Raw genomic sequence first — 24,164 nt, forward strand, 5'->3', positions numbered from 1 at the left:
GATTTTACGATATGCATCGGGTGAAAGATAATGAATCATAAAAACGCGTAATCGTTGCAAAGAGGTCCTCGATTTTACGATATAAAGGAAAATCCATTGAAAATATCGTTGAAGCGAGGTCGGGTTCATAATCAACTTTTACAAAATAATAATATTGTAACTGTAATTTGTATAAGACTACTCAGCTACTCTCTGTAATACTGTCATCTGTCAAAAAGATCTGTCAAGTCAAAGAATCGATTAACGTACTGTACAAAGTGTGTGCTGTCTTGAGCTTGAGTTTTTCACTGATTTTGATAGACATTATCAGTAATACCGTTGTACCGAGGTCAAAATTACGCTTGGGAGAACAGATGTATCGTAAAATCGAGAATATCGTTAAATCCAATATCGTTGGATCGAGGTAATTTCTTATACATTTCACTGTATTTCCGCCGGGAGAAAGGAACGCCATCGTATAATCGAGGTTATCGTAAAATCCAGATTCCACTGTAGCACCTATATCACAGTTAAAGCTCCTAGCGATAGGCTCACTCACAGTATCTATATTAACCCATTGACTCCTGGCTATTTTTGAGCTGAATTTACAAAAAACAGACTGAAAACAGATACCTACAGATACCTCCCTATTTTGGGTTTTATATACAGCCCGTCAAAGCCAAACAGCGCTACACCTAGTCAGCGGTGTTTTGCGGTCCCATCTCTAATCCTTGTCTCTGTGCTGATGTTGATGGTTACTTGTATTTTTCATAGAAAATACAGCTATGAGCATATTGGGAGAGTGTTACTGTGACATGTTCTGTATGGTATTGCTCACTGTGACGTGTTCTGTATGGTATTACTCACTGTGACGTGTTCTGTATGGTATTACTCACTGTGACTTGTTCTGTAGGGTATTACTCACTGTTGGGTATTACTCACTGTGACGTGTTCTGTTGGGTATTACTCACTGTGACGTGTTCTGTTGGGTATTACTCACTGTGACTTGTTCTGTAGGGTATTACTCACTATGACTTGTTCTGTTGGGTATTACTCACTATGACTTGTTCTGTTGGGTATTACTCACTGTGACTTGTTCTGTTGGGTATTACTCACTGTGACTTGTTCTGTTGGGTATTACTCACTGTGACTTGTTCTGTAGGGTATTACTCACTATGACTTGTTCTGTTGGGTATTACTCACTGTGACTTGTTCCGTAGGGTATTACTCACTGTGACTTGTTCTGTAGGGTATTACTCACTGTGACTTGTTCTGTTGGGTATTACTCACTGTGACTTGTTCTGTTGGGTATTACTCACTGTGACTTGTTCTGTAGGGTATTACTCACTGTGACTTGTTCTGTAGGGTATTACTCACTGCGACTTGTTCTGTAGGTTATTACTCACTGTGACTTGTTCTGTAGGATATTACTCACTGTGACGTGTTCTGTAGGGTATTACTCACTGTGACGTGTTCTGTAGGGTATTACTCACTGTGACGTGTTCTGTATTGTATTACTACCTGCGACTTGTTCTGTAGGTTATTACTCACTGTGACTTGTTCTGTAGGGTATTACTCACTGTGACGTGTTCTGTGTGGTATTACTCACTGCGACTTGTTCTGTATGGTATTACTCACTGCGACTTGTTCTGTAGGATATATTACTCACTGTGACTTGTTCTGTAGGATATTACTCACTGTGACTTGTTCTGTATGGTATTACTCACTGTGACTTGTTCTGTATGGTATTACTCACTGTGACTTGTTCTGTATGGTATTGCTCACTGTGAATTGTTCTGTAGGTTATTACTCACTGTGACTTGTTCTGTTGGGTATTACTAACTGTGACTTGTTCTGTTGGGTATTACTCACTGTGACTTGTTCTGTAGGGTATTACTCACTGTGACTTGTTCTGTTGGGTATTACTCACTGTGACTTGTTCTGTTGGGTATTACTCACTGTGACGTGTTCTGTATGGTATTACTCACTGTGACGTGTTCTGTGTGGTATTACTCACTGTTACTTGTTCTGTTGGGTATTACTCACTGTGACTTGTTCTGTTTATTACTCACTGTGACTTGTTCTGTTGGGTATTACTCACTGTGACTTGTTCTGTTGGGTATTACTCACTGTGACTTGTTCTGTAGGATATTACTCACTGTGACTTGTTCTGTAGGATATTACTCACTGCGACTTGTTCTGCATATCTCCCAATAAATCCGTGTCGTAAACAGCAGGCGCACGCATTGAACATCCTGACGACTCTCGTCACGTAACCAGTACTGATATTTCACAGGATAATTAGACCAAATTTGCGTTTGTAATATCTTGCGTACGATTTCTAGTTCACAGAATTACATCAAAAAAAGTAAAATACGAAGAAAACCAAACATAACGTAGCAAAGGAACCAAACCCAACCATAGTTCTACTCGTATTTCGTGCTCGCCTAAATGGGAATATACGAACGAAAACAAAACAGACTAGAAGTAGGTTAACCCACAGAAAATACAACAGAAGTTAATTGCCGCCATGTCTTTGCTCGCGAAAATGCTCACAAGGGAGGAGAAACACGGTTTTGTAGGGCTAAACAGCAAAATTCCCTTTATTTTCGAAATGCGCCTTGTATCATAAGAATATAGCGCGTCGCGGACTGGGTTCGCGCTCCACGAGGTAGTCTCAGCTTACGCAACGTAGCTTGACTGCGTTTTCTAAGTAACACGGATAGCGCGCCGCAATACATGGCACATTTTAGCGAAAATCATACAGTTGTAGGAATTTCATTGTTTCGCCTAACAAACTCTGTTCTTCAGCCCTTGTGCTCACGAGTGCAGACCAATTCCCGCCTCTCCCCGCTACCCCACGTCCATACGAATATGGAATATCAGGATTGCGTGACTCTGTCTCGCCGACGTAGCGGCCAGCAGTGTGTCATTACTATGCGTTAGAAGCATTTCCCGGGGTTATTGGTACAGTCATGGACTGTTTCGCCGAAGAGGGTGACTTCATGAAAGGCCAATTTCCCGAAAGTTTTATTTGGGGAGTCGCCACTGCCGCTCATCAAATCGAAGGTGCGTGGAACGAGGATGGAAAAGGGCCTAACATCTGGGACGCCTTCTCACATAAGACTGGCAACATCCACAACAATGAGAACGCCGACATCGCATGTGACAGCTACCATAAAACAGACGAAGACATTCAGCTTTTGAAATCACTCGGAGTGAGTCATTATAGGTTTTCTATCTCGTGGGCACGTCTCCTTCCCGATGGACTCCCAGATGTCGTAAATAAAAGCGGCGTGGAATACTACAATCGTGTTATTGATAAGCTTTTAGCGGTGAATATCCAACCGGTTGTGACACTCTACCATTTTGACCTGCCACAAGCCCTTCAGGATAAAGGAGGCTGGCTAAACTCGCGGGTCATTGAGTGGTTTGCAGGATATGCGCGTGTCTGCTTCAAGTTGTTTGGGGACAGGGTCAGACTGTGGCTTACTATCAATGAGCCCCATGAGGAAGCACTGAATGGATACGGATATGGGAACTTTGCACCGGGAATCAAGAGACTTGATACAGCGCCATACCAAGGTAGGTGATGTTTGATACTATCTATACACCCGTCGGAGCACTTGTAGTTGTGCCTGATCCAGCCGTCGCATTTTTTTTTTATTGCTATTCACTTCCCCCATCACTTTTAACAGGCCTGCGCCCCCCTAACTTTTCTACTCATACATCCCTGACCTGCTATGGCTCTGCTCAAGGATCATCTGTGGATCTTACAATAGGACACCCAGGGCAGTATGAAGGAATTTTTAAGGCCTCATAATTTTTTTAGACCTCACAAACCTTTTAGACCTCATAAACATTTTTGCAAAATCAAATTTTATTTCTGATGGTTTGTGTTTTACACTATTTTGTTGTCTGAATGTTAGGCTGACATAATTGACATTTTTCAGTGGTCCATAATATGCTAAGGGCACATGCGTCTGCTTGGCATATCTATGATGAGGAGTTCCGTGGCAGCCAGCATGGCAAGCTGAGCATTGTGACAAACAGTCAATTCTATGAACCCAAGTCCACAAAGCCTTGCGATGTAGCCGCTGCAGACAGAGGGTTACAATGGTATCTTGGATGGATTGCTCATCCTGTTGTCTATGGAGACTACCCTGAAGGGATGAAACAGGTTGTTGCAGAGAAAAGCAAAAAGCAAGGGATTCCTTGCAGGTAAAATAAAATCCAGAATGAATAGATGCAATAGGAGGAACAATACTGGGGAGAGGGGGTTCCAAAAACTTTTAATCACCCAAAGGTGGGGCTCTGAAATCCTGGGGATTGTTAAAGGAGGTGGCCAAAAACATTCACACTGAAGGGGGGCTCTGAAATTTAAAGGTCCCGAGTCATAACCTTACACTCTCTTATTTTATTTGCAGATTACCATCCTTCACTGCTGAAGAAAAGACATACATCAAGGGAACAATTGATTTTTTTGCACTCAACTTTTACTCTGCATCACTTACAGAACACATTGATATTCCCATGAATTCCAATGAGAACTGGAACTATATAACAGACCAAGAAATTAAAACATCTAGACGAGAGCACTGGATTAAAGGTATGTTTTTAGCAGTGCCAATGCCTATAGGGGTCCACCAATGTTTTTTTTCTAAATTGACTACAAAATGACCAGTAAGGATGGAGCTGTGCCCCCCCCCCAGGTTTTCTTGTATCATGCCCCCCCCCAGTATTTCTATGCCAATTATGGCCATATTTAGTGTCCTTTTTTAGCCTTCTCGTAGCCATACCCATTGGCTGAAAGGCCATAAAACTATGTGCCTTTTTAACACGGGAATGCATATTCCTGAGTTATTGCAGTGTGTTGGTGGAGGTGCATCGTCGGATCACTCATGTGTAAACTTCCTGTGTGTAAACTTCCGGTTAACTTCTGTTGAATGGTTGGATGGTCGGATCGATCATCCGAGCTGTTATTTTGGCCCACTTTATCAGGTGTTTAGCTTCGAGCAAGATTGCAAAAAAAGTCTTAACAGCTGCACCAAAATCTAACCTGTGAAAAACTCACTTTCATGCTCAAATAATACAGCACCCCTATGATATAGGAAAATGACTATTTCCCTACAAAGGCAATGGTAAGGAGAATTTATAGCTTTTTTCTAGAGCCCCAGGCAGACAGCTTCAGGGGCAGAAACAGGGGGGGGGGGGGGTGGATTGGGTTGATATCCACTCCCTTTGTTTAGGAAAAAAATGAAAGGTCACTTTGTTTTAAAAGATGGGAGGTACTGTCCAATTTCCTCCACCTGCTTGACTTTGCTAACACGACAAATCCAATTCAGCTTGACGTACTGTGTAATGTAAGGTCTATGTAGTGACCTACCAAGAACCTCTTGATCAGTTATTAGCCATCTATCTGTCCATTATCCAATCCCCCATTTTGGAATCCTGGGTCCACCCCTGAGCTTGGTGTTTTCCATGGATTTTCTGTCACCCTTCCCCAAAAAAATTTCTGGGGTTGGCAGGTAAGCATAATGTCAGATGGGTCTAGCAAGCTGAGCCATAGCAGGCCCAATAAGATTGGGGGGTACAATACAGAAACATTAAGAAAATATTGGATTGGGGGGGGGGGGGGGGCACAGCTACGACCCCCTGCCACAGCCCTGTGCTAGGCATATCAAAAATGGATTACAGATATATCTCTTTGCACTAAACGTTCTGCCTACACCCCAACAACATTGTCTAAAAGAAAATTCTCATCCCACTCCAATCTGATAAAAATAAAAGGATTTCCCTTTTTGTGTCTGAAGGTGCACCTGATTGGCTGTATTGCACGCCATTTGGACTTCGCAAAATCCTCAACTGGATAAAGGGAAATTACAATAACCCAGAAATCATAATCACAGAGAATGGCTTTAGCTGTGATGGGGAAGAAGACCTGAGTGGAGATGCTGCTCTGGAGGACACCCACCGAGTGAATTACCTTAAGGGCTACCTAAACCAGGCTTTAAAGTCAGTCATTAAAGATGGGGTACAATTAACAGGCTACTTTTTGTGGTCTTTGATGGATAATTTTGAGTGGGATGATGGTTATAAGTTTCGTTTCGGGGTTCATCATGTGGATTTTGATGACCCACATAAGCATCGCACTCCTAAGAAATCAGCCCTTGTGTTCAAAGAAATTGTAGCTAACAAAGGATTTATATGAGGACAATTTCAAATATTGTTTGTATGGTTCTAAACCTTTGGAAGATGTATCATTATTGACACTAATAAACAATAAACATAGCAAGCAAACAAATCTGTCTATTTACACAGAATTTGGCCAGAAAGCTGCTAAGCAATTCCTTGGTCTTTATCACATTTGATTTTCAAAATTTTGTGAAAATAAAGTGCTGCAAAAATCAGTATGTGTGATGCACATAAAGCCATTAAGTGGAATATTAACCAGGCCTTATGGATTCACCTTTTCTATTAAGACATCTAATTCACCACCAACAGAAAAGAGTTATTGACATTTATTCCACTGCGTTATCCATCGGTATAGAGTGCCATAGCAACAGCTAGTATAAATATTGTCCCATTTCTAATCTGTAACAGAGAAAGCATAGCATCAAAGATGTAGCTTCAGGGAAAGTTTAGTGCCACCTCTTGATCAAGACCTTACTCCATTTATGGAATGCACACAGCGTGGTGTTGAGTTGGCCAATTATGTAATGTAGCTATTAGTTTTAGTGTGACTAAATCTAGCCCAAGCATTCTTTTTGGTTTTCACACATTCAATAAGTATAGCATTATGAGGACTAAAGCACATTGCAATTTCGCTTGTGTCGCTTGATTTCATTGTCCACAAATTGTGGAAATAAAATGACTTAAAAAAATGTTGACAATAAAGTTGGTAGAGTAGTACCCTGGGTACCAGAGGCTCCAAGCTTCGCAGCAACAATGATTTGAGTGAAGCGAAAGAGCTCTTCGTGTCGCCATGAAGCTCAAAGCCTCTGGTACCTAGGGTAGTAGAGTACAGACAAGTGATACAGACAAGAACCTCTAGCAGATATCACTATTGTATATATCAAATTCTGTTTATTTTGATAGATTCTTTTAAATATTCTAAATTTCTTTTTTTTAATATTAGTTACATGATGATGAGAGTTGAATTGACAAATCACAAAGTGATTCTCATTAACCTGTGAAACAAAGTGTGATGGTCAAAGTTTAATAGTCAAGGGAGTACCAAAGCAAACAAAGGAATTTTAGCTTTATGGGTTAATGAAAACCACTCTATTGTTGGCTTTGTACTTTGTTTTTTTTTTTAGATCAGTCAAGCAGCACTTCTATCCATAAGAATAAATTCACTACTTGTCCAATCAAATGCCAGCATATCTGGTCATTGTTTTCTCAGAGAAGGAGATCTGTTCTTAGACTGAATAATGGTGATGATGATCAGATTAATTTATTAATAATTTTTGGCAATTTTAGGTTTTAGCACTACATCTTACTTTTGCATTTTCTTATTTAAAGAAAATAATAGAATTCCGATCTATATTTGATTTTATGTAAATCCACTTAACATCCCTCCAAAACTGGCAGGTTATACTAAGTAAAAAAAACATGCTTTGGCTTAAAAAATGGATGGATAATTAGCCTTCGCTTAACTTTAAATGTCTTTTTCAATACTGAAAAAAATAAAATTCATTCAAATTTAGAATTCACTAATTTCTACCAACAAACTACCCTTTTGTTTCCTAACATGATTCAATGATCCATTCATTGTAAATTCAATGAAGGAAAAAAGAAGAGTAAGAAAACGTCTATGACCATTATATACAGACTGTCAAAGCAACTGCAGGATCAACTTATGGTTAAACAGTAGGGTTGTCCCTAAGTGCCGGCAGCCAATTGACAAATTCCTTAGGATCGATCAAGAGAGAGAGAGAGGGAGCACTTACTTAGACACCAATAAAAGACTACAGAGTAGCTATTGCTATCTTGACACATGTTCCAAGGATGGCTCTATGTTCGAGTCATCTTCACCAAATCCAGTTGGCAGAGTACATCTACACAGTCCTCCACTGAGTTCCGCAATGATGCAGCAACAGTCAAACGAACACAGGGCATCCATTGAGGAAAAGCCCTCATCTCTGTCTGATAATAAGCTATCACAGTCCTCAGAGGAATCGGCCTCTCCACAGCAAACTCCTCTCTCCTCATCACCGTTTTTAGTGTTGTTGAGATGTAAACTGCATTCACAAAGTATCACATCTGAGTCAGCGTAATGTTCATAACAAAAGCAACCTTCACAGTTATCTTTCATCGGAAGTTCTCTATCTCCAACATCTTCGTCAATAAAATCACTGGTGGTTTCCCGATACTCATCAGACATAGAGCTGCCCGACCTCTGTCTATCAAAGCTGCCTGGACCCAAGCACATGTGTCTCATGGCCAACCATTTGCGAAAATTCCTCTGAATTACTGTAGCTGCTTTCTTCAGCTTTAGAAACCGTCTCCGTTCCCGAAAACGCTTAAAAGCAGCTTGGATCACTCGCACTGCGCTGTCTAAAACAGCCTCTTGGAATTTTTCAATCAGCTTTATACAAGCACTATATCCTGACTGGGAAATTCCTGGATTTTCCTCTTTGATGGGACAACTAGGTATGTCACCATTTGGTCCTGAGATGGTTTCTACCTTAACAGCTTTCTCTGTATCTTCAAGGTCTCTTAAAATGTCCACAGCACTTTCATTGGTGTATGTAACATCATCTTTGTTCTCAACAACTTCCGAAATTGGTTGAAGTCCCCTACAAAATAAAATACATATTTACTTGACAATTTAAAAGGATAATTCACTTCCTTGAGATGTTATTGAGATCCTGCTTCAAATACAATAGTGTCAAACAGGTATACACAAAATTGGAAACTAAATCAGTGCAAACTTTGAATGACCAATGGCAGTTCTAAGATTGAAAGGTGCCTATGAAGACTACACTCTTTTTCATAAGAGCCTTTTTATAAGAACGTCCAGCCTGAGATTTCACCAAATTCTAAGAAATGTCAAGGTTTAGATAAAAGCAATATATTTTTTCACCAGAGTCATGTACTCTAAAAATAAAAAATTAAATTGTGTTCATAATAACGACTTAAAATACTATTGTCATTTATCATTTGTGTAATTCTGTTATTAATACTCAGCTGGTGTGTATGATTTCAGGTTACTGAAATTTAAGTACATCGATAAGAACGTTGTCATCCTTAAAATACTCCAAAACAAGAATGGCTCAGCCACAACTGAAAATTAACATTCTCATAAAAAAACATGTAATCGTTTATAAGAATAAAAGCAAAAGATAAACTCCAACAACACCATAGCCATACTTCGATGACTGGTGATAGATAATTGTACCGTTTAAACATATTTGGTATGCATTTACAAGAAGTATTTTGAGATCTATGGTTCCTTTTGGTCACCACAATAAACACCCCTATTTCTGTTCTAATCCTGGGTATGGGCGACAGACTACAAAAAGTGTTCAAATATCTGTGTGTGCTTTATCAATCAGATGTTTAATATATACAGGAACACATATAAGAAAGGTAATAGAGGTAAACCTATAAACAGGATGATACATGATTCTAGTGTATCTTTTTTTTTTTATAAAGGAGCTTAGTAATATAATATTACAGTACTTCAAATAATCGTGACACCATGCCAAAAATTGCCATATTTCACCAGGGAATATGTAAACCGAGATTCTAGTCTGTTCGAAGATATAAGTATCATGAACTATCAAGAGGCAGCATTTTATCTTTACATTATCCATCTAGTTTAAACTATGAGTTCATTGCATATCATACACTAGAGCTTGGCTGGGGGTATCCTTAGAAATCAAATAACATGTGTTCTGATGCATTGGATTTCGCTCCATTTTGATGTAAATTGAACGAAGATAAGCTTATAATGTGAGGCTTTCAAAAGTTGATCCTATTACTAAGATAAAAAATTCAAATTTTAAATAATATCAAACTAGTGAAGTATCACATGAATAAATTGGTAATGGCCTTCCGTAGGTGTGACAGTGTTTAATTTCAAAATAGGGTGCAGTGAAATGAATATTTAATTGAGCTTTGTGGTAAAATGTGGGGTAGATCTAGCAGGTAAACAACCACAGCGTGATACCAAGTCCAAGGAATCCATTTCTCCTACTGGGTAACCCCACGAAATAGCTACAAAATAGTGAAAAATATCGAAGTTATTTTCTGTTGTATGTTCCTACAAGTCACCCAAGCAAGACGGTGAAAGTTCTGGAATGAGGCCGTTTTGAGTAGGCAGTAAATATGGTAATAACAAAGCCGTGTTCTACCGGAAGCATGTGAAAACTTTGCCACACCGCCCCTCTGAAAAAATCCTCAAGCGAACGATTAATTTAGCATAGTATTAAAAACAAAAATATGGATAACAGTAAAATAACTCAGAAGAGTGTCAAAGGACGACTACACAACTGAGAAAAACGATAACATTTGGAACGTGTTTACAATTTCGTGTCTAGAAGTTACTATTTGGTACAATGGCGACGTCGGTCGGATTCATCGTCTAGTATGTTCGGCGAAGGCCCTAACCACCTTCAAAATAATAAATACTTGATAAAGCTTATTACTGCTAAGAGCTACTGGGAAATCGTGAGAGTAAAACAAACACACACGGTTTATTTATCTGTTATGAATTTGACATGCATGATGAAAACGACCCCAAAACAAATGATATGCTTTTACAAAAGCGATTTCACAGATAACCCAGTAACAGCGATTTCACAATCAACCAAAAAGGTAATTCTTTGCTTAACATAAAATAGCAGTATGAATTCACCCTGTAAAATAAATCAACAAACAATACAATAAAAACCATTCATATGAATGCACACCCATTCAAAGCCCAGTGAGTATGAAGTAAAAATTCCCAAGCTTGTACTTATAAGCACAGCATTCTTGAGAGAATGTCTATACCAATTTGAAACTCACCGATTAAAATACCACCATTTCTTTCTTCTGGTCTGTTGCTGTTTGATGTGAACTCTTCTTTGCTTTTCTTTGCATGGTTGGGGTTGTTTCACTGTTTTGAAATTTGAATCTGGGCGGTTTTTCGGATCCTCGGTTGAGCATGCTTTCGATGGGTCCAAATTCTCGTTGTTATTGATGTTGTCATCCTTTGTTTTGTTGCTCATCTGTTCTAAGGAAAGCTTTCCTTCCAAAGCTGTTCTATATTTGTTTTGACCCGAGCAAGGAGCGTGTGCAAAGATTGTGCCGGTGGAACACGATCGCTGAAACACGAAACGCTGGCCTCAACGGACTTTGAACACCATCCTTTGAACCGAGGCTAAATGCTGGTTACCAGTCCCCCGCGGCGCGAATAGCCCTCGCGCAAAAAGGCCAACTTGAAAAGGCGAACATTTATAATAAGAATTAGGGGCAGGTGTGTTGCGCGATATGTGTTATAAGGTCAGAAACTTTCTACGATACAAAGTTTCGCGAAATATTTTTGTTGCATCACGGACGAACCAGACAAAATGTTCGTGTATCGAATATTATCTTTAATTTGTTCACCGAATATATCTGTTATAAAGCCAATTTCTTGACATTGTATTCTGTAGTGTGTCCAGGCCCCGACCGCTTCCACAAAAGTTGTACAATTTTGCTGCTCGTATTACCCTGTGCAAATCCATAATTGATACAATTGATTTCCATAGCTGACTCGCAATAATTCAGCCTATAGCACTACACTCTTTTTTTATATAAAAAAAGAGTGTAGTGGGGGGGGGGGGGGGGGGGGGGGGGGAGGGGGGAGGGGGGATGTTTAGGGAGACGGTACGTTTTGCAGGTCATGGCCAGTACGGTAGAGGACGAGTTCCACTTTGGCGTGCACTGCCGTAAATATACGAAGTCAAGACACTTTTTCGAAAAATTTAATAGATCCTGGGGATTTGATTTTGCTAAGAAACCGGAGAGGCAGATTTTCTCTCTATATTTAACCCTCCAAAGAAAAAAGCAAAGGCGGCAAAAAGGGGAATGTTGCTGGAGTTTATGATTATATAATTCACTTTCAGCCAAATCAATATACTAAATCTGTATACAGTGAGTGATATAAATTGTATTGTGTTGGTAAACTGGCCATGACCTGCAAAACTTACCTACTCCAATTTACGTCAGTTCACGTTTAAAAAACATCATTTAGCTATTATAATATCAGATGAAGTGAGGGGTAGACATTCAAGGGGTAGAAATTCCAGGGGTAGGGAGTACAGACCCTTCCTATCTCTTATTTATATAATGTATTTAAATTCTTTCCTGGTTTCTGGACTTACACATGCTACATAATTTAAAATTAAAGAGCTTTTTAATTTACAATTTTAACCCCATAACAGTGCGATAACAATTACAAGCTAGATAACTTTCAAATACAGGATGCATCAAAAGATTTATTGGTGCTAGAAAAATATGTGTGATTGAAGAAATTTTCAGTGGAATCTAGGTGGCTTTGAACACTAACACGAAGCAGTTATCCTGACCTCCCTTTACACCCGCTTTGCTATGGTATTGAATTAAACTCTTGTGCCTCATTTCCCACGTGCCAGTGGTAACCATCTCATCAATCTTCTGCTTGTAGCCGTACTCGGGTAATTCGAGGGCGTCTTGGCGGATAGTAAAGCAGATTATACCGCCTGAAAACATACCAAATTCAGTATATCCTTTATGCATCAAACAACAACAAGGGATACACAAGGGATATATCAATGCAGGGCTTATGGCAGAAAGTATTAGGGTGCACAGCCACGCCTACTGGTCATTTCCTTATATTTCGTTTTACCGTAAATATTGGTGTGTGTGTGGGTGTGTGTGTGTGTGTGTGGGGGGGGGCACCCCTGCTACGACTGTAATGGGACATGCAATGCAAAGAGCCCTTTCCATACTCTTGCCCTGTGTGTGTGCAGCAAGAGAAAGAAGAGGGTAACAATATGAAATTATACCGGGTTTAGTCCTTTTCTTATCCCACGTAGAGTAAGATAGAGCAAATACATAATTGAACCTGGTTTTAGCCATTGTCTTAGTTCCTAGGCTCGCCGCCTTAACATGTGCGAAGAGTAAGATAGAGCAAATACGAAATTGTACCTGGTTTTAGCCATCGTCTTAGTTCACCAAGACTCGCCGCCTTGACATGTGCTACCGTTATTGTCCCTGAGCACACGATTCCCTCATACTGGCCATCAGCAATCTCGGCAATTTCTGTCTCACTCAGCCCCGCACAAATCAAGTTCTTGTAGACACGCTTTTGTCGGGCAATGTTAAGCATCTCTTGAGAAATGTCGAGACCGTCCACATTAGTGTACCCGAGCTGTTGCAGGTGTTCGCCGACAATCCCTGTGCCTGCCCCGGCGTCCATTACCCTCAAAGAGAGACGATCCTTGGGGTACGCCTTCGCCATCTCGGCGTCAAACACATCCGTGCATGTCTTGTGAGCAACATAGCCATGGCTGTTTGTGTCCTTCATAGATAATAATAGAAAGAGATTATATATATATAATATATCGTCAGAACTCGGCAAAACTTCGTCCCAATGATTTATAGTACATTCTAACCAAAATGGGAACCGTAGGGGTCGGTATGCGCTTGAGTGTATTGCGTGACAGCGGCCAGAACAACTATACGTAGCACGACTAACGTAAGGTATAAAGGAATAGTTAATTAGATGACGAGAGAAAATTTGCTTTACTGCAGACGGCTCTTTGATTTTTTAATCAGATAATGCTCAGCCCTGCCGCGTTTGTCGAAGTTGGATTGAGAAGTGTCACGTGATGACTTCGTACGAAATGTACGGCGATGCTCAATAGCTCTAAAACTTTCATTTTGGAATCCCCAATAATAGAGCCCCCTAAAGACAACATCTGCGTGGGAGTAGGCCCCCCTCTTGTGGACGAACCATTTCGTAGTTGGTCGCCCAGTTATCGTAGATTTGCCTGATTTCAGCCTTTGTTGTTTGGTTCGAAACTTGGCTCAGGGCTTGATATCCGTCAAATTCCGCCATATCTGAGATAAAAGAAGTATTTTTCACGCTGTCTTTTCCTTTTCTCGCCCCCTCTCTCCCCGTCTCTCTCCCTTGAGCCGCTACGCAGGCTAAGGACAGGTCCTCATGGACTAAATGCTCGACAGTTTTCAATTTATGCAAATAACCCCGTAAATTGTCACCCTAGTAAGTTCAAAGTATTCAATATTTGCAAGCAATTCTGAAATTATTTTTGTTGTCGGAACTGAATGGTCAACGTTGTCTAAGGCCAGATTCTAGCATCGCATCAGGCGTCTTGTGACAGCCCCCTGTTGTCAAACTTTCTTTGTGGATAAGGTGTCCCTGACGCCTGGCAAAACACAAGACTTCTCTTTCCCAAAGGCTAGTTTACCCCATGCATAAACTTGCTTCCCGAGCTCCCGAGCATCTCGCTTCAATCCTAAATCACGTCCCTGCTTCAATAAACTATTGTATATAGCGAGTCAGAAGTACCAAAGTACCAAGGAAAGATAGTGAACAACCATTTTCACTAAAGAATACGCCGCCTACTGACTCAGCGATTCAGTTATGGGAACAGATTTTGGCGAGGCAATAAGCGGCTGAAGGCCGGGCGAGCGAGGGCTAGGACGCTACGTCGCCGAAAGGGGAGGTGGGAGGGTCGAAAATTCTGCCCGACTTACCGAGTTTCGAGGATGTGTCTAAAAGCCACGAATCTCAGTCGGATGTTTCTTAAATAGGCCCATACTTGACAAATATCTGCATACTATACCCAGGAATGTCCTTAGGAGTTAGACGCCAAACTTACTCACGGACGGTTGCATCTCGTGGTTTATCCATCAATGAGAACAGTACCCTGGGTACCAGAGCCTCCAGACTCCCGTTCTGTGACGCTCAGACAGAATGCCGTTTGGCTGAGCGTCACTGGACGAGAGAAGTCTGGAGGCTCTGGAGGGTATGAAAAAAGTACTGTAAGGTAAGAAATGAGGCCTAGAACGCCGAGCTACTCGCACACAAATGCACACGCCAATCGGCGCAAATGACAACCGAATTTGCCGTTTCATGCATCAATGCATGATGTATTCCTACTAGCCAACTAGGCTTAACGCTCAAATGAGCGTCTAGTTATAAAAGATCAATCTAGCCTAAACAACAAATACTGCACGGATCAGACTTTGTGTGAGTTCCGGACCGACTAGCAAAATATCACGTTAAATTTACTCTTGCGCTTTGAGAATCTATCAAAACCAGGCTCAGTTAAAATAAATAATATCAGTAGTAGTGAGATATGTGTGAATTCGTACTGTACTCGACTGATTTCCCTTTTTTGCCATGGACATCTCAATCTACGTCCATACAAGTCCATAGACACGTCGGTGATCCTACAGCGATCTGCTTTAAATGTTGTTGAAACAAATAAGTCTACTTGACAAATTGCAAAGATTTATTTCACTTTGTTCTGGAAACATCTGTGAAAAGAGTCACGCAACAAGAGCCAGCCGCAAGGTACGTTTATTTTAACAGTCAAATTTCTACTATTTTTGGTTAATTTCCACTAAAAACATTCAGATTTTTTTATATATCTAGGATGATATCTAAGATGATATCTGCTAGGTGATATCTAAGTACAAGAAAGATAATTGGAACATAATTGCAGTTATTTTAAAGGCGCTTGATTCCGCCGCCATCTTTGTAGGTAAAGCTACCTACCAAGATAGCGGCGCCATACATTTCACTGTAGCGACGTTAAAACTTTGCGAAATTGTTAAACTAATAACCCATAACCCTTTGCTTGCCTTTATCTTCAAATACAGAATACCTTGAACTCACAAGGTTGACAATTTTCGTAAACTGGGAACTGTCGACATTTATCGAGCAGTTGTAGCAAATTCCAAAGTGTCACTAAAATAGCGATTTTATGGTGTACATAAACGACAGAAAACATTCAATTCCGACAACAAAGTTAGCTCCAGAATCGCTTGCCCTTTCTCAACAAATATAGAATATTTTGAACTTACTTTCCGGATTATGGAGAAGTCACAAACTAGCAGCCTCTTTCCTGTAACACGTTATCACAAACCCAGGTTCAAGACGCTGCTCTCTATATATACGGAAGCCCATGAGTATGAGGGCCACTCAAGGTTTTTGTTAACAACATCTCACCTTTCGGTCACGACTTTGAACTATTTGCGTCACGACAACTCACTTTGAGTGTCACGACAAAGCACTATTTGATTATCGCTTAAAACATTGCAGGTTTAGTTCACCATATCGCCCTTTGTGTCTCAAAACATTACACTTTGTGTCTTAAAAAAACTCATCATTTTGCCTTTGCTTAAAACATTGCAGTATATCGTTCACGACATTCAACTTTGTGTTTATAACATAGCACTATTTCCCTGCTAGCAGAGGCCTCTTTTCTCTGTATTTCGCTGTAACTCCAGCCCAGCGAAATACAGGGAAGAGAGGCCTCTGCTAGCAGGGAAAGCACTATTTGTCTATTGCATTAAATATTTAACTTTGTGCTTCATAACATGGTACTTTGTGTCTTAAAAAATCTCGCGATTTGCCGGATGCGCAAATTATTTCAGGTTTTGTCTATTGCATAAAATATTTAACTTTGTGCTTTATAACATGGTACTTTGTGTCTTAAAAAATATCGCGATTTTACGAATGCGCAAATCATTTCAGTTTTTGTCTATTGCATAAAATAATTAACTTTGTGCTTTATAACATGGTACTTCCTGTCTTAAAAAATATCGCGTTTTGCCGAATGGCCAAATTATTTCAGGTTTTGTCTATTGCATTAAATATTTGACTTTGTGCTTTATAACATGGGACTTTGTGCTTAAAAAATCTCGCGATTTGCCGAATGCGCAAATTATTTCAGGTTTTGTCTATTGCATAAAATATTCAACTTTGTGTCTTAAAAAATCTCGCGATTTGCCGGATGCGCAAATCATTTCAGGTTTTGTCTATTGCATAAAATATTTAACTTTGTGCTTTATAACATGGTACTTTGTGTCTTGAAAAATATCGCGATTTGCCGGATGCGCAAATCATTTCAGTTTTTGTATATTGCATAAAATAATTAACTTTGTGATAAGATGGTACTTCGTGTCTTAAAAAATATCGCGTTTTGCCGAATGGCCAAATTATTTCAGTTTTTGTCTATGCATAAAATAATAACTTTGTGCTTAAGAACTTTATTTCACAAATTTGAAGAGAATTATCAAATAACTAGATTCTATACGAATGACCTGTGAGCTCCCTACAAGGAATAAAAACTGAACAGAACTTCAGGATAGGCCGAGGAAAAGGAGCCTTAGCGATAATTATACAATTGATTTCCATAGCTGACTCGCAATAATTCAGCCTATAGCACTACACTCTTTTTTTATATAAAAAAAGAGTGTAGTGGGGGGGGGGGGGGGGGGGGGGGGGGGGAGGGGGGAGGGGGGATGTTTAGGGAGACGGTACGTTTTGCAGGTCATGGCCAGTACGGTAGAGGACGAGTTCCACTTTGGCGTGCACTGCCGTAAATATACGAAGTTAAGACACTTTTTCGAAAAACTTAATAGATCCTGGGGATTTGATTTTGCTAAGAAATCGGAGAGGCAGATTTCCTCTCTATATTTAACCCTCCAAAGAAAAAAGCAAAGGCGGCAAAAAGGGGAATGTTGCTGGAGTTTATGATTATATAATTCACTTTCAGCCAAATCAATATACTAAATCTGTATACAATGAGTGATATAAATTGTATTGTGTTGGTAAACTGGCCATGACCTGCAAAACTTACCTACTCCAATTTACGTCAGTTCACGTTTAAAAAACATCATTTAGCTATTATAATATCAGATGAAGTGAGGGGTAGACATTCAAGGGGTAGAAATTCCAGGCGTAGGGAGTACAGACCCTTCCTATCTCTTATTTATATAATGTATTTAAATTCTTTCCTGGTTTCTGGACTTACACATGTTACATAATTTAAAGTTAAAGAGCTGTTTTATTTACAATTTTAACCCCATAACAGTGCGATAACAATTACAAGCTAGATAACTTTCAAATACAGGATGCATCAAAAGATTTATTGGTGCTAGAAAAATATGTGTGATTGAAGAAATTTTCAGTGGAATCTAGGTGGCTTTGAACACTAACACGAAGCAGTTATCCTGACCTCCCTTTACACCCGCTTTGCTATGGTATTGAATTAAACTCTTGTGCCTCATTTCCCACGTGCCAGTGGTAACCATCTCATCAATCTTCTGCTTGTAGCCGTACTCGGGTAATTCGAGGGCGTCTTGGCGGATAGTAAAGCAGATTATACCGCCTGAAAACATACCAAATTCAGTATATCCTTTATGCATCAAACAACAACAAGGGATACACAAGGGGTATATTAATGCAGGGCTTATGGCAGAAAGTATTAGGGTGCACAGCCACGCCTACTGGTCATTTCCTTATATTTCGTTTTACCGTAAATATTGGTGTGTGTGTGGGTGTGTGTGTGGGGGGGGGGGCACCCCTGCTACGACTGTAATGGGACATGCAATGCAAAGAGCCCTTTCCATACTCTTGCCCTGTGTGTGTGCAGCAAGAGAAAGAAGAGGGTAACAATATGAAATTATACCGGGTTTAGTCCTTTTCTTATCCCACGTAGAGTAAGATAGAGCAAATACATAATTGAACCTGGTTTTAGCCATTGTCTTAGTTCCTAGGCTCGCCGCCTTAACATGTGCGAAGAGTAAGATAGAGCAAATACGAAATTGTACCTGGTTTTAGCCATCGTCTTAGTTCACCAAGACTCGCCGCCTTGACATGTGCTACCGTTATTGTCCCTGAGCACACGATTCCCTCATACTGGCCATCAGCAATCTCGGCAATTTCTGTCTCACTCAGCCCCGCACAAATCAAGTTCTTGTAGACACGCTTTTGTCGGGCAATGTTAAGCATCTCTTGAGAAATGTCGAGACCGTCCACATTAGTGTACCCGAGCTGTTGCAGGTGTTCGCCGACAATCCCTGTGCCTGCCCCGGCGTCCATTACCCTCAAAGAGAGACGATCCTTGGGGTACGCCTTCGCCATCTCGGCGTCAAACACATCCGTGCATGTCTTGTGAGCAACATAGCCATGGCTGTTTGTGTCCTTCATAGATAATAATAGAAAGAGATTATATATATATAATATATCGTCAGAACTCGGCAAAACTTCGTCCCAATGATTTATAGTACATTCTAACCAAAATGGGAACCGTAGGGGTCGGTATGCGCTTGAGTGTATTGCGTGACAGCGGCCAGAACAACTATACGTAGCACGACTAACGTAAGGTATAAAGGAATAGTTAATTAGATGACGAGAGAAAATTTGCTTTACTGCAGACGGCTCTTTGATTTTTCAATCAGATAATGCTCAGTCCTGCCGCGTTTGTCGAAGTTGGATTGAGAAGTGTTACGTGATGACTTCGTACGAAGTGTACGGCGATGCTCAATAGCTCTAAAACTTTCATTTTGGAATCCCCAATAAAACAAGACAATGGACGGACTCTTGGCTAGATCTGTTCTAACTATGTTTTACGTCATGTTTGAAAGAATTTGACGGACAAGGCAAAATAGAGCCCCCTAAAGATAACATCTGCGTGGGAGTAGGCTCCCCTCTTGTGGACGAACCATTTCGTAGTTGGTCGCCCAGTTATCGTAGATTTGCCTGATTTCAGCCTCTGTTGTTTGGTTCGAAACTTGGCTCAGGGCTTGATATCCGTCAAATTCCGCCATATCTGAAATAAAAGAAGTATTTTTCACGCTGTCTTTTCCTTCTCTCGCCCCCTCCCCCCCGTCTCTCTCCCTTGAGCCGCTACGCAGGCTAGGGACAGGTCCTCATGGACTAAATGCTCGACAGTTTTCAATTTATGCAAATAACCCCGTAAATTGTCACCCTAGTAAGTTCAAAGTATTCAATATTTGCAAGCAATTCTGAAATTTGTTTTGTTGTCGGAACTGAATGGTCAACGTTGTCTAAGGCCAGATTCTAGCATCGCATCAGGCGTCTTGTGACAGCCCCCTGTTGTCAAACTTTCTTTGTGGATAAGGTGTCCCTGACGCCTGGAAAAACACAAGACTTCTCTTTCCCAAAGGCTAGTTCACCCCATGCATAAACTTGCTTCCCGAGCTCCCGAGCATCTCGCTTCAATCCTAAATCACGTCCCTGCTTCAATAAACTATTGTATAATAGCGAGTCAGAAGTACCAAGTACCAAGGAAAGATAGTGAACAACCATTTTCACTAAAGAATACGCCGCCTACTGACTCAGCGATTCAGTTATGGGAACAGATTTTGGCGAGGCAATAAGCGGCTGAAGGCCGGGCGAGCGAGGGCTAGGACGCTACGTCGCCGAAAGGGGAGGTGGGAGGGTCGAAAATTCTGCCCGACTTACCGAGTTTCGAGGATGTGTCTAAAAGCCACGAATCTCAGTCGGATGTTTCTTAAATAGGCCCATACTTGACAAATATCTGCATACTATACCCAGGAATGTCCTTAGGAGTTAGACGCCAAACTTACTCACGGACGGTTGCATCTCGTGGTTTATCCATCAATGAGAACAGTACCCTGGGTACCAGAGCCTCCAGACTTCCGTTCTGTGACGCTGAGACAGAATGCCGTTTGGCTGAGCGTCACTGGACGAGAGAAGTCTGGAGGCTCTGGTAACCAGGGTATGAAAAAAGTACTGTAAGGTAAGAAATGAGGCCTAGAACGCCGAACTACTCGCACACAAATGCACACGCCAATCGGCGCAAATGACAATCGAATTTGCCGTTTCATGCATCAATGCATGATGTATTCCTACTAGCCAACTAGGCTTAACGCTCAAATGAGCGTCTAGTTATAAAAGATCAATCTAGCCTAAACAACAAATACTGCACGGATCAGACTTTGTGTGAGTTCCGGACCGACTAGCAAAATATCACGTTAAATTTACTCTTGCGCTTTGAGAATCTATCAAAACCAGGCTCAGTTAAAATAAATAATATCAGTAGTAGTGAGATATGTGTGAATTCGTACTGTACTCGACTGATTTCCCTTTTTTGCCATGGACATCTCAATCTACGTCCATACAAGTCCATAGACACGTCGGTGATCCTACAGCGATCTGCTTTAAATGTTGTTGAAACAAATAAGTCTACTTGACAAATTGCAAAGATTTATTTCACTTTGTTCTGGAAACATCTGTGAAAAGAGTCACGCAACAAGAGCCAGCCGCAAGGTACGTTTATTTTAACAGTCAAATTTCTACTATTTTTGGTTAATTTCCACTAAAAACATTCAGATTTTTTTATATATCTAGGATGATATCTAAGATGATATCTGCTAGGTGATATCTAAGTACAAGAAAGATAATTGGAACATAATTGCAGTTATTTTAAAGGCGCTTGATTCCGCCGCCATCTTTGTAGGTAAAGCTACCTACCAAGATAGCGGCGCCATACATTTCACTGTAGCGACGTTAAAACTTTGCGAAATTGTTAAACTAATAACCCATAACCCTTTGCTTGCCTTTATCTTCAAATACAGAATACCTTGAACTCACAAGGTTGACAATTTTCGTAAACTGGGAACTGTCGACATTTATCGAGCAGTTGTAGCAAATTCCAAAGTGTCACTAAAATAGCGATTTTATGGTGTACATAAACGACAGAAAACATTCAATTCCGACAACAAAGTTAGCTCCAGAATCGCTTGCCCTTTCTCAACAAATATAGAATATTTTGAACTTACTTTCCGGATTATGGAGAAGTCACAAACTAGCAGCCTCTTTCCTGTAACACGTTATCACAAACCCAGGTTTAAGACGCTGCTCTCTCTATATACGGAAGCCCATGAGGGCCACTCAAGGTTTTTGTTAACAACATCTCACCTTTCGGTCACGACTTTGAACTATTTGCGTCACGACAACTCACTTTGAGTGTCACGACAAAGCACTATTTGATTATCGCTTAAAACATTGCAGGTTTAGTTCACCATATCGCACTTTGTGTCTCAAAACATTACACTTTCTGTCTTAAAAAACTCATCATTTTGCCTTTGCTTAAAACATTTCAGTATGTCGTTCACGACATTCAACTTTGTGCTTATAACATAGCACTATTTCCCTGCTAGCAGAGGCCTCTTTTCTCTGTATTTGGCTGTGCTTGCGCGCGAACTCCAGCCCAGCGAAATACAGGGAAGAGAGGCCTCTGCTAGCAGGGAAAGCACTATTTGTCTATTGCATTAAATATTTAACTTTGTGCTTCATAACATGGTACTTTGTGTCTTAAAAAATCTCGCGATTTGCCGGATGCGCAAATCATTTCAGGTTTTGTCTATTGCATAAAATATTTAACTTTGTGCTTTATAACATGGTACTTTGTGTCTTAAAAAATATCGCGATTTTCCGAATGCGCAAATCATTTCAGTTTTTGTCTATTGCATAAAATAATTAACTTTGTGCTTTATAACATGGTACTTCCTGTCTTAAAAAATATCGCGTTTTGCCGAATGGCCAAATTATTTCAGTTTTTGTCTATGCATAAAATAATAACTTTGTGTTTTAGAACTTCATTTCACAAATTTGAAGAGAATTATCAAATAACTGGATTCTATACGAATGACCTGTGAACTCCCAACAAGGACTAAAAACTGAACAGAACTTCAGGATAGGCCGAGGAAAAGGAGCCTTAGCGATACGGGATCAAATGGGCCTCAAAGGCTGAACTGGTTGAGTGCTCGCTCGAGCTTTATTCAGTGTTCTACAGATGCAGGTACCTCTAGCTCGCTTTGCGGGACTAAAAACGGCACTAAATTGTTTTAAGCAAAGGCAAAATGATGAGTTTTTTAAGACACAAAGTGCAATGTTTTGAGACACAAAGTGCGATATGTTGAACTAAACCTACAATGTTTTAACCGATAATCAAATAGTGCTTTGTCGTGACACTCAAAGTGAGTTGTCGTGATGCAAATAGTTCAAAGTCGTGACCGAAAGGCAGGGCTTCTGGAATTACGCGGAAAAAAACTCAAAATTACGCGGGATTCTTTGCTAAATTACGCGCAAAATTACGCGGGATTTTGCAATACATTTTTCTTTGAAAATCAAAATTTTGCGGGATTCTTTACTGAATTACGCGCTAAATTACACGGAAATAAATCTAAAATTAAGAAAAAAATCATATTTAGTAGGTTATAGACATTGTAAGTCTATGATCACCAGCGTTTTTTTTTACCTATATACGCGATTTTATTAGGTACTTACTGCATATACAGTGCCAATATAAGCCGCCATCTTGGATAACCGTGAGGGGGATTGGGTCTAGCTTTTAAAACTTTTTCTCTTGAATAAAGCGTTTAAATGCAGCCGACGACAGTTTTATCTTGGAATATTAACAAATATCGTTATATTTCCCCTACCAAAAAAAAAACACAATCATATATTTTGCCTTAGTTTTGAAAAACAAGGTCTTTTTAACTGTTTAATTTCCCCACAGGGAGCCGGTGATGGACGCTTTATTTTTTTTCTAATTTTTATTCCGTTATTACACAAAATCCTCAAGTGGTACCGGTGGGCACCGGTCTCAATATTAATTAGCATCCTCTTGGCTATCTTTATGCCAAGTTTGGTACTTTTGTCCGCTATGTATAGATTGAAACACTAAGCGACGGGACTAAAGATCAAAGTGGTGGTAACAAGGATAGCCGCTATTTGTGTGCATTTTACCCAAAATAACTCAACTACTTCAAATAACGTAACTTTTATCCTTATAGTTTAGAAATATATATCTCTAGTAAATCTATAGTGGTATAAATTTCCTTTTTCTAAAGTATGTATTTTTTGTGTGATTTTCATGATTTGGGAGCCCTGTGGTTTTTCCTACATGCCTTGTATAGGAAAATTCGATCCCGTTTTTCGGGGTGTTTGCCTGCTCCGATTCTTTAGACTTTCAGTATGTTATAGAGGGATACTTTCTGTGCAAAAACTGTTACAAAACTTTGTGTTGCAATAAGTCCGATCAAGAGAGTATAAGATAAGAGAGGGACATTTTGGTATTACCCGCGCGCCATGTCGATTTCGAATCCGGCTATTTTTAGTAACCACCACCCCACCTCTCCGA

General features: G+C 40.2%; 4 protein-coding genes across 9 annotated transcripts; 1 reads left to right on the plus strand and 3 right to left on the minus strand.

The window, feature by feature from the left end:
- The first annotated feature begins 2,645 nt into the window (after positions 1–2,645).
- On the plus strand, positions 2,646–6,266 carry LOC5517918 (lactase/phlorizin hydrolase). The gene is made up of 4 exons (XM_001637852.3): positions 2,646–3,564; positions 3,933–4,200; positions 4,407–4,588; positions 5,793–6,266. The coding sequence occupies exons 1-4, from the start codon at positions 2,955–2,957 to the stop codon at positions 6,188–6,190; spliced, it is 1,458 nt and encodes a 485-aa protein (XP_001637902.2). The 5' UTR covers positions 2,646–2,954; the 3' UTR covers positions 6,191–6,266.
- Positions 6,267–7,050: 784 nt separating this feature from the next.
- LOC5517978 lies at positions 7,051–11,364 on the minus strand. The gene is made up of 2 exons (XM_001637917.3): positions 10,996–11,364; positions 7,051–8,780 (listed from the first exon to the last, which is right to left on the minus strand). Exons 1-2 carry the CDS (start codon positions 11,196–11,198, stop codon positions 7,967–7,969), a joined length of 1,017 nt encoding a protein of 338 aa, XP_001637967.2. The 5' UTR covers positions 11,199–11,364; the 3' UTR covers positions 7,051–7,966.
- Positions 11,365–12,370: 1,006 nt separating this feature from the next.
- Positions 12,371–16,153, minus strand: LOC125556687 (ribosomal protein L11 methyltransferase-like). Of its 3 annotated transcripts, none has more exons than XM_048723930.1 (4): positions 16,048–16,153; positions 13,949–14,055; positions 13,141–13,513; positions 12,371–12,692 (listed from the first exon to the last, which is right to left on the minus strand). In XM_048723930.1, the coding sequence occupies exons 2-4, from the start codon at positions 14,051–14,053 to the stop codon at positions 12,499–12,501; spliced, it is 672 nt and encodes a 223-aa protein (XP_048579887.1). In that variant the 5' UTR covers positions 14,054–14,055; positions 16,048–16,153; the 3' UTR covers positions 12,371–12,498. The 3 variants fall into 3 exon arrangements, with proteins under 3 accessions (XP_048579887.1, XP_048579885.1, XP_048579886.1); XM_048723928.1 differs by lacking the exon at positions 16,048–16,153 and adding an exon at positions 14,838–15,051; XM_048723929.1 differs by lacking the exon at positions 16,048–16,153 and adding an exon at positions 14,713–15,050.
- Positions 16,154–17,219: 1,066 nt separating this feature from the next.
- Positions 17,220–21,921, minus strand: LOC5517919 (ribosomal protein L11 methyltransferase). Of its 4 annotated transcripts, none has more exons than XM_032362488.2 (4): positions 21,799–21,921; positions 19,696–19,802; positions 18,802–19,174; positions 17,220–18,359 (listed from the first exon to the last, which is right to left on the minus strand). In XM_032362488.2, the coding sequence occupies exons 2-4, from the start codon at positions 19,798–19,800 to the stop codon at positions 18,166–18,168; spliced, it is 672 nt and encodes a 223-aa protein (XP_032218379.2). In that variant the 5' UTR covers positions 19,801–19,802; positions 21,799–21,921; the 3' UTR covers positions 17,220–18,165. The 4 variants fall into 4 exon arrangements, with proteins under 4 accessions (XP_032218379.2, XP_001637968.2, XP_032218378.2 ...); XM_001637918.3 differs by lacking the exon at positions 21,799–21,921 and adding an exon at positions 20,459–20,717; XM_032362487.2 differs by lacking the exon at positions 21,799–21,921 and adding an exon at positions 20,584–20,710.
- Positions 21,922–24,164: the final 2,243 nt, after the last annotated feature.

The sequence above is a fragment of the Nematostella vectensis genome, chromosome 2 (genome assembly GCF_932526225.1).
Source record: "Nematostella vectensis chromosome 2, jaNemVect1.1, whole genome shotgun sequence".
Lineage (NCBI taxonomy): Eukaryota > Metazoa > Cnidaria > Anthozoa > Actiniaria > Edwardsiidae > Nematostella > Nematostella vectensis.